The 19,648-nt window shown below is 38.8% G+C and overlaps 1 protein-coding gene across 1 annotated transcript in view; it reads left to right on the top strand.

Moving 5' to 3' along the window:
• The window catches only part of lmbrd1 (LMBR1 domain containing 1), a 123,322-nt gene that overhangs the window by 35,601 nt on the left and 68,073 nt on the right, over positions 1 to 19,648 (top strand). Inside the window, exons 4-6 of the mRNA XM_057847558.1 lie at positions 1,768 to 1,865; positions 9,444 to 9,511; positions 12,474 to 12,562. Coding sequence (XP_057703541.1) covers positions 1,768 to 1,865; positions 9,444 to 9,511; positions 12,474 to 12,562 — 255 coding nt within the window. The remainder of the gene's footprint in view (positions 1 to 1,767; positions 1,866 to 9,443; positions 9,512 to 12,473; positions 12,563 to 19,648) is intronic.

The raw sequence follows: 19,648 nt of genomic DNA, 5'->3' as shown, positions 1-19,648 counted from the left end.
AAAAAAGGTCTTAAAAGTCTTGAATTTAGATTTATCAATCCTGGGGGGACCCTGATTTATAGGGTTTTATATAAACTTATCGATGTTATATATACACCAGAAAAATGTATGTTAAAAATGGGGTGGGGGATGACACTACTTCGTGGTTTTTCATTTTACGCGGTCAGTTTTGGTCCTCATTAACAGCGATAAGTGAGGGATCACAGTGTGCTCTTCGTGTGTAAATGCGCTCTTACTCCCATGCAGAAGTAATACCTGCTTTATGCTTCCTCCCCCAAAATAAAAGCATACATCACAAAAGAAAAGTCCAATAAGGTACCGTTTATGTGACTTAAAAAAAAATTAGACAAAATAGTGGGCGAGACTCCGGCGTCAAAGACAAAAAAAAAAAGTCGGGGACGTTGTAACCTGGGCACTACCTGTAGCTTGTTCTGTGCAGTGTTCCATCTGGCAACGCCAAATGGCAAGGTTGAATTGAATTCATCAACAATGGTTTCTGGAAGTATTGCTGATCCCATCCTCGGATTTCCTTTACAGATGAACCATTCGATTCTTTCCTCACGCACTTGTTCAGAAAGAGGTGAAACCCACCTCATCTTTGCTTGTGAGTGACTTGAGCAATTCAGGGAAGCTCCTGTTATAACCACTGATGGTACTTACCGTATTTTCGCAACCATAGGGCGCACCGTATTAAATGGCTCATTTTCGTGTGATCTTTTTGAGATCTTCTTGTGTGAAAAGGTAATTGCCTGCTATACATAGGATCTGGTTGGGCCACCATCAGCATCAACAGCTGAAATTAAGCATTCTCTATACTAATAATGGGTCTTTCACGTCACTATAGGGATAATTTGGCACACACCTCCTTGCTGAATTGTCTTAATTCAACAACATTGGACGGGTTTCAAGCTTGAATGGAATGGCCTTCACAGAATTCATCATGGTGGTGTTTAGAACCCCCCAAAAAGAATGTTGTTATTATCCCAATAGTTGTGGACTCGACTAGATATATAGACATTCTCAATCGTGTGTGCAAAAAGTTAATGCCTCTTGAACACACTCCCTTTTAGCTTTTGACATTTAATATTTTAATGATTTGACTCGGACGAATAATTGTATTGGTGCATGATTGTGGAAATATGGAAAACGTTAAATATATTCACAAAAATTAATTGATGTGTACTTTCTCTGGTGCCTTTTAATCTGTCAAGGGAAATTTCACATCATTGCAATTGGATTAACCGGGTACATTTTATAACAATTTCAAGCTTCCTTGAGACGAGTAATATTTATTGATGCTGAATTACTACCTCTTGAGAGATGATGTATTAAATTGCAGATTTCTGTCACAAGAAAGTATTTTACTTTGACCAATAAATGTAGTTATGGTTGAACCCGGAATTCCCCCCCCCCCCCCCCCCCCTCCTTTTAGGTCAGTTTCATTAGACAATTATTGACTTAATTTATTTAAACTTCTGACTTCTAATAATGCAAAATTCTCACACACACAAAAAAAAATCTGTCTTTCACTGTTCTGGAATTTAGCAAATCAAAATAATTTTGGGTCTCGTAGTACACCTAAAACAGGAAAAATTCTGTCTGAGGTGATACCAAATGGGGTTTGGGGGGCAGCATTTTTATATCATGTTAGTAAACCTGTGGTTTTTCTTAACATTGTCTGAGCGTTGTTTGCCATTTTTCATGGAGACAATGGTCAAAGAGATGTATTGGACTAATTATTCATTTTATGCCATTTTATCTCCACAGCCCTTTACTCCATCATCCTCTTCTGTGTTTTTCTATGGATCCCCTTTGTTTATTTCTACTATGAAGAAAGAGACGATGACAATGTCAAACCATGCTCGGTAATGGTTCACTTTTTATTTTTTTAATATCTCATGAGGATTTCATCTTAGCAGTTGTGACTAAACATATTGTTATGATAACAGGGTACCCGCGGGTTATTAAAAGTATTAAAAAAGCATTGAATTTAGTTTTCCATTATTAAAGGTATTGAAAGTATTAAATTAGCTGTCGTAAGTCTGGAATTTTTTCACCGTGGTTTTAATTTTGAAGAACATTTCAGTGCAACCTAAATTATATCCGTGACAAAGTTTTTTTTTATTTTTTATTTTATTTATTTATTTATTTTTTAATCCATAACAAAGTTGACGCGCAGAATTTTTACGATGCACTGCACTACAAATCATAATGCAAATCGTGCGTGCGCGCTGTTAGCATCATTAGCATGAACATCACAACAGCAGGCAATCGCACAGTACGGTGTGCTAACGTAAGGAACTGCTCGGATGCCTTAGTTGTTATGTTCGACGAAAGCCTCAACAAGACAACCAAGTCCAAACAGTTGGACCAGCATGTGAGGTATTGGATCGGCGACCAAGTCGCATCCAGATACTTTGGGTCGCAGTTTATGGGTCATGCGAAGGCAGTGGACCTGCTTAACATTTCAAAGTAAGTTGCCAATTTCTCCAATTAAAATGTGTTAGATGCAATAATGTATTTTTGCACGGTTTGCCTTTCGAATGAATGTGAATTTCGTAGTTTTAACTCAAGAGTTAGCCATGTTCAATGGGGTATTGGCAGGTGCACTAGCCTTAGCGTGGATAAACCGGAGTCGTAGATCAACAACTGTTGTGCCGAAAAATAGCCACCTCGCGTGAAATGTCCCCCCTGACGGGAACGCTTATTTATAACGCTTTATTGAGCGTTTATTTTATTTTATTTATTTGCTTATTTATTTTATTATTGAGCGCCCACACGTCACTCGTACAAACAGCTTTTTCTTACCAAACGACGGACATGGAAACGATTTTCTTGTACCGTGAATATGTATTATTTTTAGTGTTGCACCGATACCATTTTTTGGGCCCGATACCGATACAGATACCTGGCTGTGCAGTATCGGCCGATACCGATACCATTACGATACCACTCTGTTTGCAAAAAAAAAAACATATGTAATATATATATATATATATATATATATATATATAATATGTACTTATAAGGGATGCAACGATAGTTAAGTCATGGTTCGGTACGATTTTCGAGACAATTCAATACATTTAATGGTCTGAAACAGAAAATACAACTATTATTATTATTATTATTATTTTTTTTTTTTACTTGCTACATTATTTGCTAACAAGCAAAAATAACAGTGCCATCATATAAACAAGCATTTTAGTGCATAATATTTATGTGCTTACTTACTGATCTGAAGAAATTTTTTATATACTGTAAGTGCTGAGAACATCTTTACTGTTTGTAAAGTGGGGCACACTGTTGATTGCTGCGGCTCTCTTAGCAGCTATATTTACCATATAAGCGAAACATCCTATTTGTGTTCCGAGTCCATCTGTAACATGTGCTGAATTAACAGTATTTGCAGCATTATCTATAGTCACTGGTATGGACTGATTTGGCCTGCTTAACTTCCATTCAGTCATGGCGGTTTCTAATTCATCAATGTAGTATATGAACTACGTGACGCTCTGGGCTCACGCAGCTAATGGCATGGGATCTAATGTAGCACATCTAGGTTGCTATTTGATTATATCTAGTATGTGCGCGCGAGAGTTGGCATGGGCTTGGACATAGGACATCTAGGTTGCTATATGATGATATCTAGTGTGCGTGCTGCGCCGCTTGAGTGTTTTATGGCCACAGAAGTCACTTCTGCTCATGACTGCACAACACCAGCATAATATGACAATCGATTTTCATAAACAGGAGAAGTTTGAAGTACGGAGCTCTTAATTTGCCACTCATTGTTCATCATGAAACCATGAGTTTGCTTAGTCCCTCACGGTCTTAACCTTTCTGATCCCATCGGCGCTACTACAGCAAGCGTTAGCTTAAGCATGCTAATCGTTAGTGAATGCCATGTTAAAAAAGCAGCGTAACATCGCGGATATGCGTTGTAGTGAACATCCTTAATATTGAAGACGAAGGTGTTATTTTTGATCGGTAATTTCGAGACAAAGACATACAGATGTCATGCATCGAGATTTGGGAAGTTGGCTCACGTGGGGAGGACAGTTCATTTGCGCTAAAGTGATGCCAGTATATGGTATCGGTGCCCTAAATGTTGGTGCTCGTCGATACCGATACCACCAATTCGGGCCGGTGCGGCGCCCCATGTCGATACTGGTATCTGTATCGGTGCAACTTTAATTATTTTACTCTGCTTGAACTAATAAATGTCATACCTTTGTGATTGTCATTGGGATATGGTCGTGAAAACCTGTAGACTAATTTATTTCTGTTCAAAGATGGTTATGTGGCCCAGTCCACGATTTGTTACTAAAATACAGTACTACTTCTTTGTGTAATTTATTTATTTAAAACTGATTTTACAGTCGTAAATCCATTCCTGTAATGCGTCCATGAAAACATTTGATGTTTTCAACTCAATAAAGCGTTATAAATAAGCGTTCCCGTCAGGGCGGACATTTCACGTGGGGGGGGGACATTTTTCGGCACAACACCACCATCACCTTCAAATACACAACACGGTTGACACTATTATTGGAACGAGTGCGGGGTAACATTGATCTGAATAACATGGCATGGTGATAGGCAAATTATAATGTAGATGATAGTAAAACACCTCCTGGTATATTTGAATTTTTTTCTTGATTGAATAAGAGTATGGATTTTCTCTGATTAAAAGAAATGTCTTCAATAGCTAACAAAGGATTAACATGTGTTTTGTATACTTGTAATGTGATTAGAAGAAAACAATTACCAAGGGAAATGGACATGTGTAGCTTTTATATTTTGTGGTAATTAATGGTAAACTAGAAACTGCAATTTCGGGAGAAATTACACCTTGGTCTTTCCTCTGTGGAGATACAAATCTTAGCCCCACTCAGGTCTATCAATAGAATGGACCATAATGCCAGTCAATGGCACTAAACAAAGTAAAAGCCATTAGAAAAGATTGGGAGAATTGGACGTCCATGGCTGTCAATGGCGGCACCCTTCATAAGCGTCAATGGAATTGGAGAAGTTTGGGGGACACGTCCTATTGATATCTGGTCATTTTTTGTTGATTTGGGGAAGAAAAAAAAAATTCCCATTGAAAATGAATGGGAAAAATTTTGGACGTCCATGGACGTCAATGGTATCAACTTACATAAGCGTCAATGGAATCCAAGTACATTGGCATCAATAGAATGAACAAACATGAAGAAATGCCATTGGAAATGAATGGGAAGTTTGGACGTCCATGAACGTCAATGGCATCACCCTCCATAAGCAGCAATGCAATCGGGGACATTTGGGGGACACGTCCTAATGATGTCTAGTCATTTTCTGTTGATTTGGGGAAAAAAAAAAATTTCCCATTGAAAATGAATGGGAAAAATTTTGGACGTCCATGGACGTCAATGGTATCAACTTACATAAGCGTCAATGGAATCCAAGTACATTGGCATCAATAGAATGAACAAACATGAAGAAATGCCATTGGGATTTAATGGGAAGTTTGGACGTCCATGAACGTCAATGGCATCACCCTCTATAAGCGGCAATGCAATCGGGGACATTTGGGGGACACGTCCTAATGATATCTAGTCATTTTCTGTTGATTTGGGGAAAAAAAAAAAAATTCCCATTGAAAATGAATGGGAAAATTTTTGGACGTCCATGGACGTCAATGGCAGCACCCCCCATAAGCGTCAATGGAGTTGGGGACGTTTGGGGTATACGTCCTATTAATATCTGGTCATTTTCTGTTGATTTGGGGAAATTTAGTTTTTTCCCCATTGAAAATGAATGGGAAAATTTTTGGACGTCCATGGACGTCAATGGCAGCACCCCCTATAAGCGTCAATGGAGTTCGGAACGTTTGGGGGAGACGTACTATTGATAACTGGTCATTTTCTGATGATTTGGGGAAATTTAGTTTTTTCCCCATTGAAAATGAATGGGAAAAATTTTGGACGTCCATGGACGTCAATGGCAGCACCCCCCATAAGCGTCAATGGAGTTGGGGACGTTTGGGGTATACGTCCTATTAATATCTGGTCATTTTCTGTTGATTTGGGGAAATGTAGTTTTTTCCCCATTGAAAATGAATGGGAAAAATTTTGGACGTCCATGGCCGTCAATGGCATCGACATCCATATAGTCAAATGAATCCAAGTACATTGGCATCAATAGATTCGACATGCATGGCCGTCAATGGCATCAATGCAATGTAAAGTCCATTGGAAATACTATTGAAAGTGAATGGGAACTTTTCCCATTGGAAATGAATGGGATAGTTTTTGGCAAATATCCGGAGAACCGTAAATTTTTTCCAAATTCTGTATACAATCTTTATGCCCCCCACCGTCCCGGAATTTTTGATGTCCAAATTATGTGATTTGGTCAAAAATTGTAGGACAAGTAGCGTTTTGAAAAAGTTGTAAAAAATCGGAAAATCGCCGTTTACGGGCGAACGAAAAATTTTTCGGGGTCGTTTGAAAAATTCCCATCGTCGCGCGAAAATTCCGGTCGTGTCGATACTTGAACGGTGCCGATCGGTGGTATGGTTCGGGCTGCGCGGCGCGCCGAAAAAACGCGGAGAAACCATTGCATAATAATAATAATAACTAGAAACTGCAATTTCGGGAGAAATTACACCTTGGTCTTTCCTCTGTGGAGATACAAATCTTAGCCCCACTCAGGTCTATCAATAGAATGGACCATAATGCCAGTCAATGGCACTAAACAAAGTAAAAGCCATTAGAAAAGATTGGGAGAATTGGACGTCCATGGCCGTCAATGGCGGCACCCTTCATAAGCGTCAATGGAATTGGAGAAGTTTGGGGGACACGTCCTATTGATATCTGGTCATTTTTTGTTGATTTGGGGAAAAAAAAAAAATTCCCATTGAAAATGAATGGGAAAAATTTTGGACGTCCATGGACGTCAATGGTATCAACTTACATAAGCGTCAATGGAATCCAAGTACATTGGCATCAATAGAATGAACAAACATGAAGAAATGCCATTGGAAATGAATGGGAAGTTTGGACGTCCATGGACGTCAATGGCATCACCCTCCATAAGCGCCAATCCAATCGGGGACATTTGGGGGACACGTCCTATTGATATCTGGTCATTTTTTGTTGATTTGGGGAAAAAAAAAAAATTCCCATTGAAAATGAATGGGAAAAATTTTGGACGTCCATGGACGTCAATGGTATCAACTTACATAAGCGTCAATGGAATCCAAGTACATTGGCATCAATAGAATGAACAAACATGAAGAAATGCCATTGGAAATGAATGGGAAGTTTGGACGTCCATGAACGTCAATGGCATCACCCTCCATAAGCAGCAATGCAATCGGGGACATTTGGGGGACACGTCCTAATGATGTCTAGTCATTTTCTGTTGATTTGGGGAAAAAAAAAAATTTCCCATTGAAAATGAATGGGAAAAATTTTGGACGTCCATGGACGTCAATGGTATCAACTTACATAAGCGTCAATGGAATCCAAGTACATTGGCATCAATAGAATGAACAAACATGAAGAAATGCCATTGGGATTTAATGGGAAGTTTGGACGTCCATGAACGTCAATGGCATCACCCTCCATAAGCGGCAATGCAATCGGGGACATTTGGGGGACACGTCCTAATGATATCTAGTCATTTTCTGTTGATTTGGGGAAAAAAAAAAAATTCCCATTGAAAATGAATGGGAAAATTTTTGGACGTCCATGGACGTCAATGGCAGCACCCCCCATAAGCGTCAATGGAGTTGGGGACGTTTGGGGTATACGTCCTATTAATATCTGGTCATTTTCTGTTGATTTGGGGAAATTTAGTTTTTTCCCCATTGAAAATGAATGGGAAAATTTTTGGACGTCCATGGACGTCAATGGCAGCACCCCCTATAAGCGTCAATGGAGTTCGGAACGTTTGGGGGAGACGTACTATTGATAACTGGTCATTTTCTGATGATTTGGGGAAATTTAGTTTTTTCCCCATTGAAAATGAATGGGAAAAATTTTGGACGTCCATGGACGTCAATGGCAGCACCCCCCATAAGCGTCAATGGAGTTGGGGACGTTTGGGGTATACGTCCTATTAATATCTGGTCATTTTCTGTTGATTTGGGGAAATTTTGTTTTTTCCCCATTGAAAATGAATGGGAAAAATTTTGGACGTCCATGGCCGTCAATGGCATCGACATCCATATAGTCAAATGAATCCAAGTACATTGGCATCAATAGATTCGACATGCATGGCCGTCAATGGCATCAATGCAATGTAAAGTCCATTGGAAATACTATTGAAAGTGAATGGGAACTTTTCCCATTGGAAATGAATGGGATAGTTTTTGGCAAATATCCGGAGAACCGTAAATTTTTTCCAAATTCTGTATACAATCTTTATGCCCCCCACCGTCCCGGAATTTTTGATGTCCAAATTATGTGATTTGGTCAAAAATTGTAGGACAAGTAGCGTTTTGAAAAAGTTGTAAAAAATCGGAAAATCGCCGTTTACGGGCGAACGAAAAATTTTTTGGGGTCGTTTGAAAAATTCCCATCGTCGCGCGAAAATTCCGGTCGTGTCGATACTCGAACGGTGCCGATCGGTGGTATGGTTCGGGCTGCGCGGCGCGCCGAAAAAACGCGGAGAAACCATTGCATAATAATAATAATAAAGTTGTAGAATAACATAACCTTGTTCTTTCTTTCAGAAAGACCAAGGTAATAAAGTTGTAGAATAACATAACCTTGTTCTTTCTTTCAGAAAGACCAAGGTAACTACTGCCATTTAGTGGCTGTTTTTTAAACTTTCACTGCCAACTGCAAGATTTTCCCAAGCACTTTACAGTTAAGGTGACCAACTTGACAATCACCAGTTAAGGTGACCAATTTGACAATCACCAACCTATCACCTTGGCTAGGTCCTCTTAAAAGGGAAACCTGTTTTATTGCAAATTTAATTTCTGAAGTTGCTTTACAAAAATAGTGTAAAATCCATTTTATCCTGGGGGAAAAAAATCTGAAAGACCTTATATTTAAATGTGTTTTAAATGTATCTTCAGTAGATGTGCATTCTTTTGTCAAACACACTTGGTAATTGAGGTTAAATTTGATGTTCAGTGCTTCATTTTTTTAATATGATTCAATATTATTTAAATAATGGGTGCGAGAAAAGTATTAATTTTCAGTTGAAATGACATTAAAAAAGGTCTTAAAAGTCTGGAATTTAGATTTATCAATCCTGGGGGACCCTGGATAAGGGATGCACATAAATGAACATTAGGAAACAAATGCTGAAAACCCAAAACAAAAAAATAAATTATAATACCTTAATTTGGGAAAAAAAATATATAATGACAATATACAGTATATGTATATATTTTTTTATAATGGACTCTACTGACCTGTTTGTTTTTTCTTTCATTGCAGCAAGTCACAAACGCTCTTAAGTATACAATTGGATTTGTCATTGTCTGCTTGGTGCTGCTATTAATTGGGTAAGTAAGCTGGATAACCACTTCTTTTGCTGCTTCACCAAACAAAAGTAGCATTTTTTAACTCATTGGGTTGACGAAAAGGTTAGGACACCCTTTCTCAAATACCGTTCATATCGCCCTTTGGCTAAAATATATTTTAAGTTTACCCCACCCTCAGTATTGTTTAACCTGTTATGTTTGAGGCTTTCATTGCATCCAGAGTCCATTTCAAGTCATATTATGCAAAATCAAATCAAGTGCAGTGGTACCTCTACATACAAATTTAATTATGCTCCAGGACCTGGTTTGTAAGTTCAAATGGTCGTATGTCGAGTGAGATTTTCCCATAAGAATACAAAATAAATTGATTAATTTGTTTCACAGCCCAAAAACCTACACTACACCGTTAATAAATACTGCTGGTACAATTACAAATAGCAATTATACATAATGTAGCAAAACAAATAAATTATAGATACAAATCGGAAAAATAATAATAATAATAGTTATTATCCGGGGTGCACATAAGGGGTCCGCATGCGCGCATGCGTACTGGACGTAGACAAACGCTCTGGCCCTCAACGGCTTCCATACGCTTTTTCGTACCAATGGCTGACCACTGTATTTGCGGCGGACACGAGAAAATCACTTCTCAAAATGTCAAAGACGCAGGCCCAACTAAGTACCGGTAATATTTCCGTGTTCCCTAACCCCCGGTAAAAGATAGACGACAGAGACGTCACCGGAGCTACCGAAAAAAAGGACTTTTGCTGAAAAGTGGCTGCAGGAGGTACCATGGCTAGAAGCAAATGATGCTAGCACGGAAATGTGGTACAAAATTTGCCGTGAGAATCCCAATGTCGCTGATAAGAGCAGCGCATTTTATGTAGGGCTAAAGAATTTCAGCCATCCAAACTTTGAAAAGCACGAAAAAAAAAACAGCATGTGGCAATTAAGCAAACTATCGATGTCAGACAGCACCCCACTCGCCCTATGGACAAGTGGCGGAATAAAGTTAATGAAGAACAGCGCCATGCACTGACAAACATGTTTTTGTTAGCATTTCACAAACCCAAACATGCACGTTCAATAAGCTCTTATGAGGAGGATATCCCACATTTACAGAGGCTTGGAGTTAATGTGGGAGCCGCATAATGCCCTTTATTTTGAATTAGTGCTGTTATGTTTATTTCTTTACATTTCACTTCAAAGTAATGGCAATTTTGTTGTGCCAGTTGATGTTAATCAAGCATTAATTGTTAATATAATTAATTAAAGGTAATTGGCTCTAAGTAAAGCTTGTCATAATTTTATCGCATTTGGCGTGTCGGCTCTCAAGCTCAATGAGGACCAAGTCACATCTCCAGGTCCTTCTCCGAGAACCTGGGCAAAAAAATATGTGCACCCCTGGTTATTGTTATTCCTATGTAACGAATCAGGTTCTAATGTGGCGGTTGTGTTTTGCATGAACGAACCGTGTGATTGATGACAGAATGAGAGAGGTGCGGAAGAGATTTTACTTTCTCTTTTCATGTTTTTGTTTGCGTCGGCTATGGCGGACAGTAGCAGTGTTGTGTTACATAAGTTCTGAAATAAATTATTAAAAACCTGACGAAACTGGCGACTTCCATGCCGATGTTACAAAAATAATAATTGTCACCTTAACTTATAAAGACTGGCAAACGGAGGTCGGAGGAGGACTTTTGAGATCGTAGACATTTTCTGGCCGTGTTGTCAAGCTAGTTCACTGACGCGCACACAATGCTCACATTTTCCTATGATTTCTATCTTAATTTCAATACTAAGCGTCACCTTGTTCCTTTTTTTTTCACCACCTGCACTAACCTTATTGGGACTCATGTTGATTTCTCTCAGAAGATCCGCAGTGCTATCATAAATCGTCGTATTTCGAACATGCCGTCATATGTCGAGACAAATGACGAGTCAAATTTTACGTCTGATGTCGAATGGATCCTATTTCGTTGTGATCGTATGTCAGAATACCACTGTACATGATAAAACGATTTTTAAAAAAATCTTTAATTGAGTACTCTGCCTCTAGTGTGAATATAGCGGAAATTTTATGGGCAAAATGCCTCCATTTATTGGTAGTTTAGGGCCCTGACAGGATTTAAAACGAGCCTTGTGTCACTAATCTATTGTAAATTTGGATTGCTTGACTGCATTTTTGAGAGGACAGTTATGTAAAACACAAAGTAATTTTGTAATTTTCGAAGGAAGTGTGTTATCATGTATGAGAAACAACCACACAACACAGTAGATTTCTTGATGCTTTAATTTCAGCTAAAGCGATGTAATGGTCTGCGAGGTGCAGATGCAGTTCAGCCAAATGTTGGTTTCATGGATTGAAACTGTTGCTGTTTTGTAGTTTCAATCCTCCCAATCTTTATTTTTAACAACAAAGCTTTCACACTGAAATGTCTTTCTGCCACCAGGAGACACCACTGTTTTGTCTGGAGACAGTTCACTCGGCAGCTTGTTTCTCTCTATTGTTTCCCTTTAAATGTTTTCTCACCTTTTTCTGCCACATGTATACAATTGTGTTTATAGCCTTTCAGCTCGAAAACGGACAGTTCATCGCCTGCCTAGATTACATCAAAATGTTGACCAAGTCTGTTTGTTGGGGATAGGAATACACTTAAGGATCAAGAGAATGTACAATATAAGTGGGCCTGCACAATACAGTAAGAGTAGCAGACCCTGTTCTTGTTCTATGCTATACCATACTTTGGCATTGCTTCATTCGTGCATTGTGCCTATGGAAAGTCCTCCAACACCCTCCCAAAAAAAAAAAAAAAAAAGTTAAGTAGAAATATAAAGTATCCTGGAATGGACTGTAGGGTTTAGGGTAAAGGTTAAGCTTATTTTATGAGATACGTAAATTGTAATTAATTGGTAAAACACATTTTTTTCTATTAATGCAACCAAAGCGAATTGTTCAAAACCTTTATTGTGCTTTCAGAGCATTTGTTCCACTTGAGCCTCCACCACATCAGAATGCCACACAGTGGGAGAAAGTTCAATACCTTTTTGAGGAGCTTGGCAGTGGGCGTAAGTACTGTATAGACTGAACTTTTAAGTTAATAAACGTTGTAATTGAACACGGTTAGCTGCATCAATTTTCAAATATTAGATTTGCAGTATGTTTGAAAAATCACTCAAACCTTTCAAACCATTTTTAGTAAAACAAAATGCATGCATAAGTTCAGATTTCTTTAGGAATCTGAAGTCTAAAATGTCATTCAAAATAAGTATACACTGCTGGCCAAAAGTATTTGCACCCCTGCAATTCGATCAGATAATGCTGAAGTTCTCCGAAAAATTGATTGCATCTACAAATTCTTTGGTAATAATATCTTCATTTATTTTGCTTGCAATTAAAAAACACAAAAGAGCATAAAAAAATGAAATCAGGATCATTTTACACAAAACTCCAAAAATGGGCCGGACAAAAGTATTGGCACCCTCAGCCTAATACTTGGTAGCACAACCTAGACAAAATGCTCTGCTGGAATTTTAGACCATTCTTTGGCCAACTGAGATTTAAATGTTGCCGTCTCCAGCCTGCCATTTTCAGATCTCTTTACAGGTGTTCTATGGGATTCAACTCTGGACTCATTGCTTGCCACTTTAGAAGTATTCAGTGATTTCTCACAAAATATTTTCTAGTGCTTTTTGAAGTGTGTTTTGGGTCATTGTGCTGCTGGAAGACCCATGACCTCTGAGGGAGACCCAGATTTCTGACATTGGGCCCTACATTATGCTGCAAAATTTATTGGTAGTCTACAGACTTCATAATGCCATGCACACGGTCAAGCAATCCAGTGCCAGAGGAAGCAAAGCAACCCCAAAACATAAGGGAACCTCTGTCATGTTTGACTGTGGGGACTGTGTTGTTTTCTTTGAAGGCATTGTTTTTTTTCCTGTGACCTCTATGTTGATGCCTTTTCCCAAAAAGCTCTACTTTTGTCTCATCTGACCAGAGAACAGTCTTCCAAAACGTTGTTGGCTTACTCCAGTCTGGCTTTTTTATGTGTCTGGGTCAGAAGTGGGGTCTTCCTGGGTATCATACCATAGAGTCCATTTTCATTCAGACGCCGACGGATACTACAGGTTGACACTGTTGTACCCTCGGACTGCAGGACAGCTTGAACTTGTTTGGATGTTAGTCGAGGTTCTTTATCCACCATCCGCAGAATCTTTCATTGAAATCTTTCGTCAATTTTTCTTTTCCGTCCACATCCAGGGAGGTTAGCCACAGTGCCATGGGCTTTACACTTATTGATGACACTGCGCACGGTAGACACGGGAGCATTCAGGTCTTTGGAGATGGACTTGTAGCCTTGAGATTGCCCATGCTTCCTCACAATTTTGCTTCTCAAGTCCTCAGACAGTTCTTTGATCTACTTCCTTTTCTCCATGCTCAATGTGGTACACACAAGGGCACAGGACAGAGGTTGAGTCAACTTTAATCCATTTTAACTGGCTGCAAGTGTGATTTAGATTAGGGATGTCCCGATCCGATATTTGGAACGGATCGGACGCCGATATGGGCAAAAAAATGCGCATCGGTATCGGATCGGCCGACACGGAAAAATTCTGATCCAGACTTCCAATCCAGTTTTTTTTTTTAAAGTCCGGCACCGACTTACATAATCCATTCCAGTTTTTGCTTCGGTTTCCCTCAAATCCGGTCCGCATTTTACGGCACACCTTCAACACACTACATTACCGTCTCCCAATTTACCGAGAGAATTTATCGGTAAAAATGTCAGCTGTGTGGGATCATTTCACCTTAAAGGACGACAAAGACGAAGAGGCAGAGTGCAACATATGCCACAATAAAGTCAAGCGTGGTGGTAAAGCTGTAAGAAGTTTTAATGCAACCAACCTAATCAAGCATTTAGCGAAATACCACCACAAACAATATGAGGAGTATGTTAAGAAAACCGAAGACAAAAAGAAAGGTCCTACGCAACTAACACTGGCAGAAACTTTTGCTATGCGTGACAAACTGGCACTCGACAATCCCAAAGCCCAGGGAAAAACAAGAGTCATTGCCGAAGAATTGATTCTGGATGACGAGCCATTATCTCTCGTGAGTAAAGACACACCATCCAACACTTAGAACCACGATACAACATGCCCGGCCATCATTACATCCTTGAGCGGTTCGGCCATGGAAGCTTCGAGAACGATTCACAAACATCCAAATTCCGATTATTGAAATATGTCAAGTAAAGCGGAACTAATACACAGCGCGGTCTTCGGGACGCAATGAGAAACGGACCGCACGTCCCGAGAGTATGATGAGAGCATGCTTGTCATAGACCCGGGTAATGGCAATGCTCGACTCACGGCTTTAGCTCAACTCATGCCGCTGGATAAAAAAACACAAGAATACCTGACTGCTGCTGACAGCCGCTACAAACTACGTCAACATCATTTTACTGTTGATAATAGATATCATATGTATATAGAACTAGATGCAAATGGACAGACTCGATGGCGGTAGCAACATTGAAGTATGGACAACTAGATGCGTTAGTAAACAACCGCCATCTTAAAAGCAGGAGACTTCCCTGGGCTGTTGTGAACCTTCCAAGCGAACCTAATTAACTTTTTATCTAAAATACTCCTAAATCGGTAAAATCTTGACTTGAATCTATCTTCAAAACAGTTTTAAAACTTTCACATGTCGAAAGTAGACAGAAGGGAAATTATGGAATAACGGGAGCTATTTTAACAACTTTAACAGTTGATTCGCAAAATTAAATGAATTGAATGTAGTTTAAAGCTGCTGATACAGAATGGGAACTTGAGTGTTTTATTTACTGTTTTAAAATGTTAACTTGATACTGAAATAGTCGTTTATTTAAACCTGAGAGGCTTTTTATACAATTATTGTAACTAATGCACAAAACATTAAAATCATCTAATAGCTTGGGGGTTTTGTGGGATTTTCCACTGAGGTTGTTTGTGTGTTTTGCTTTTTTAAGACAGTTTACAATATTATTTGCACGTTTTACTGACTGACTATGCCATTTCTGTTTGTTATTTATAATGTTTTGTGTTTGTCACTGAATAAACAGGTCAGTTTGAATGAATGAATTTATTGTCATTGTCATCATCATCAAAATCATTGACAGTTTCAAACCCGTCCCCCATCAGCCCGGGACACACAGACAAGGAAGACGGGAAAAGCAAATGCTTATCAGTTTCTTGTTACCAACCGTTGTGTGTTATTCAAACTCACCTAATTCAGCTGGCTAGTTGTTATCAAGAGTACTAAAACCCTTTTCAACATGAGTCTGACAACTAAGTAAGGAGGCTAAATAACGTTAAACTTTAACACATGCTCAGATAGGCCAGTAGCGGTATCGGCCAATATCGGTATCGATCGTAAGTGCAAAACCATATCGGTATCGGATCGGAAGTGCAAAAACCTGGATCGGGACATCCCTAATTTAGATATGTGCCACAGGTAAGTAACAGCTGTTAGTTACACAAATTAGCGAAGCATCACGATTTTTCAAAGGATACCAATACTTTTGCCCGGCCCATTTTTGGAGTTTTGCGTAAAATGAAAATGATTTAGTTTTTTTCCCATTCTCTTTTGTGATTTTTCATTGCTAGCAAAATAAATGAAGATATTACTACTAAAGCATTTGTAATTGCAATCATTTTCTGGGAGAAATTGAGCATATTCTGACAAAATTGCATGTGTGCCAATACTTTTCGCCAGCAGTGTACAACTGGTTTGCAACCATATTACACCTCAGTAATCAACACTGGTTGTATATGGCACTTTATAATGCTTTTAGCAAGAACTGCACTGCAATCTTTAACGTCAGTTGACTGCCTGTTTGTTTTTTAAAATTCATTTTTAAAAATGGAACTGACCAAAATAACATTTTGCATACTGAAAATAAAAGATAAAAATGTGTTCCCAAAGTGTGTTTGCACCATCCTCAAATGTCTTCACTTGTTGAATGGACCATTGTTTAACATGCTTCTATATATTTTTATCGAGGGGAAAATGCAAAATGTGAACCTACACTAAAAAAAATGGGGTGTTGAACTGACATAAAAAAAAATATGGAAAGAATTTCACCTGATAATATTGCTTTCCTTCAGCATTTAGCACTTGTGTCCTTTTAACATAAAGCACACATGTCCAGCCAATATTAGGCACTCATGTTGCGCGAACATAAAGCACTCTTGTTGAGCCAACATAAGGCACTCATGTTCACCCCAAAATACATGTTGAACCGACATTAAAGAAATACATAATTTGCACTTGATTAAATTGCTTTCCTTCAGTATTTAGCAATTGTGTTCTTTTAACATAAAGCACACATGTTGAGCCAACATAAGGCACAACTAGGGCTGTCAAATTTATCGCGTTAACGGGCGGTAATTACTTTTTTAAATTAATCACGTTAAAATATTTAACGGAAGCACGGAACGACTCACTCACGCATTGCCGCAAACAGACTACGATGGCGACGTTCTACGTATATACAGAGCTAAGAGGCAGCGACAGGTGAGTGGAGTGGATACAGGCATTCATTTGGACCGTGCTTTTAATTGCATAAAGCTTTGACATCTCTTCCAAAACAATTATAACTATTGAGGCGATCAACGTGGGGAAGAATGACAGGAGTTGATCTTTTTCTTAATTCACCCTGCATTTTTCTTAATTCACCCTGCATTGTACACAACACAGAGAAGATATATTATTTGCAGCCGCCACACACAGTCATGGTTACCCACTTCCCATCATGCATTTGGGCAGAACAGTTTTGTCAATACATTATCATTTACTGAAAGCTCAACACATACACTAGATGGCAATATTTAGTCACAATATACAAACTCACATTTATCCTTTATGAATCTATCCGTGGATCCCTTTCACAGAAAGAATGTTAATAATGTTAATGCAATCTTGTGGATTTATTGTTATAATAAACAAATACAGTACCTATGTACAGTATGTTGAATGTATATATCCGTCTTGTCTTATCTTTCCATTCCAACAATAATTTACAGAAAAATATGGCATATTTTAGAGATGGTTTGAATTGCGATTAATTACGATGAATTAATTTGTAAGCTGTGATTAACTCGATTAAAAATTTTAATTGTTTGACAGCCCTAATTTTAACGTAAATGGCCGTCAATGGCATCAATTTACATATGCCTCAATTGAATCCAGTACATTGGCATCAATAGTAGCGACATTCATGATAGTCAATGGCATGGACGTACATAGCAGTCAGTAGGGATGGGAATCGAAATCCGATTCCAATTCAGAACCGGTTCCGAGTGTTTCGAGGTCTCGACATCACAATGAAAAAGCCTTAACGATCCCTTTAACGATCCCTAAAGAAGCATATTGCGTCGTGACGTGTCTTGTTGTCCAGACGCATCAAACTAGGATGGCGCCAAGAACCACTCGCTCCAAAGTTTGGCTACACTTCACCAGGAAAAAGGGTGAAAATGAAAGGTTACGATAGTTTAGCACAAGCGTTGCCACCGTAAACATAACAATGACGTAGGTTCGAACGCTCGAAAGTGTGTCTTCACTTCACGAGGAAAAATTACAACAAAGCGACTTGCAGTCATTGCGAGATGGAAAATACTGCATCGGGAGGGAATAGACTGCACTGTCCTCACCGAGATGCTAAAGCTCAGTCCTGGCTATACAGCTAGCTAAACTCCCAAATGACGATGCAGAAGACGTTGGTATAATTTGCTGACTTTATTCAACCATCACTTGAAACTAAAAATAGAAATGAAACAAATCAATTTCGTCCCCAATAACAAACAGGTTCGCATCAGCGTAAATCAGCGATGATTAGCTGCTAACACAGTCATAACAAACAGTTAGCATGCGTTCGCTAGCATTAGCACATCGTTTAAACCACTACACAACTGGATTTAAGTGTCCGATCGCGAGTGGAAACACAACAACAACACAGAAGATGATACATACAGGCGTTGGCTCTGTGGATATTTTACAAACATTAACAAAGAACGTAGGCTCATGGCAGTGTTTCCCTTTCTCACTAACTCGCTCACTGGCTTGGATGCGGCATTTCTTCTTCTTCGCGCTCTTCTTCGCGTGAGGAAGCGCAAGGGCGCCACCACTTGAGCGTGAAAGCGCCATAAAAACGAAAAGGCATGCATTTCAATATACTGGTAAATAAAAACAGGGGTCCCCAAACTACGGCCCGCGGCTCCATATTTGGTCCGGCCCCCTGAACAATTCCAGAGAGCATTTTGAATTTTTTTTGTTTTTTTCTCCCTCAGTAGTGTTATTTATTTCCTGGCCTTTTTCAGTGAATAACTCAGAGAGGGTTATTTGGTTATTAGCTATTTAATTAATAGTGCTATAATTATATATTATTATTATATTATTATTTTTATTTTATTTACTTTTGTTCCGTGAAGAATTCACAGAGGGTTATTTGATTGTGGCTTTCTGAAAAACAATAATTTTTTTACATTTACGCACTCCTGCAATCGTCACTTTTTCTGTTACAAACTGACCCCGGCCTCTCATCAGAGAAGGGAAAAGTTATTTGGCCCTCACAGGAAAAAGTTTGGGGACATTGCCGAAGGCAGAACAACGACCTATATGCCAAAATATACCAATATTTTTTATTTCTATTAGAAAAATGTTTCAGTAAAATGTTACACATTCTTGTGCATTTGCCACTTATTGCCACAGTTAACATTGAGGCTTTGGGCCTCTTTTGACCTCGTTGTGAGTTTGTAAGGTTGTGACTTCTGATTGAACAAACTTGATGCCAATCAAAATGTTTGTTCTTCTTTTTCCCGAAATTAGAATCGATAAGAGAATCGATAAAGAATCGAATCGTTAAGCAATATCGATAATGGAATCGGAATCGTAAAAATCGTATCAATTCCCATCCCTAGCAGTCAGTGCATTGACTTACTTAGGCGCCATTTCAATGTCAATGGGCTATAATAGTAAGTGGTCAAAAATCACAACCGCCTATGTTTTCCTGTCATTGAAAATGAAGGGAAAATGTTTGCCATAAAAAATGAATGGAATTCCGGTCATTTTGATATTCAAACGGTGCCGGTCGGGCAAACGGTTTGGAG

Source organism: Corythoichthys intestinalis, chromosome 10 (assembly GCF_030265065.1).
Source record: "Corythoichthys intestinalis isolate RoL2023-P3 chromosome 10, ASM3026506v1, whole genome shotgun sequence".
NCBI classification, from domain to species: Eukaryota; Metazoa; Chordata; class Actinopteri; order Syngnathiformes; family Syngnathidae; genus Corythoichthys; species Corythoichthys intestinalis.
The sequence above is the reverse complement of the archived record's forward strand: the minus strand, read 5'-3'. Positions and strand labels throughout refer to the sequence as shown.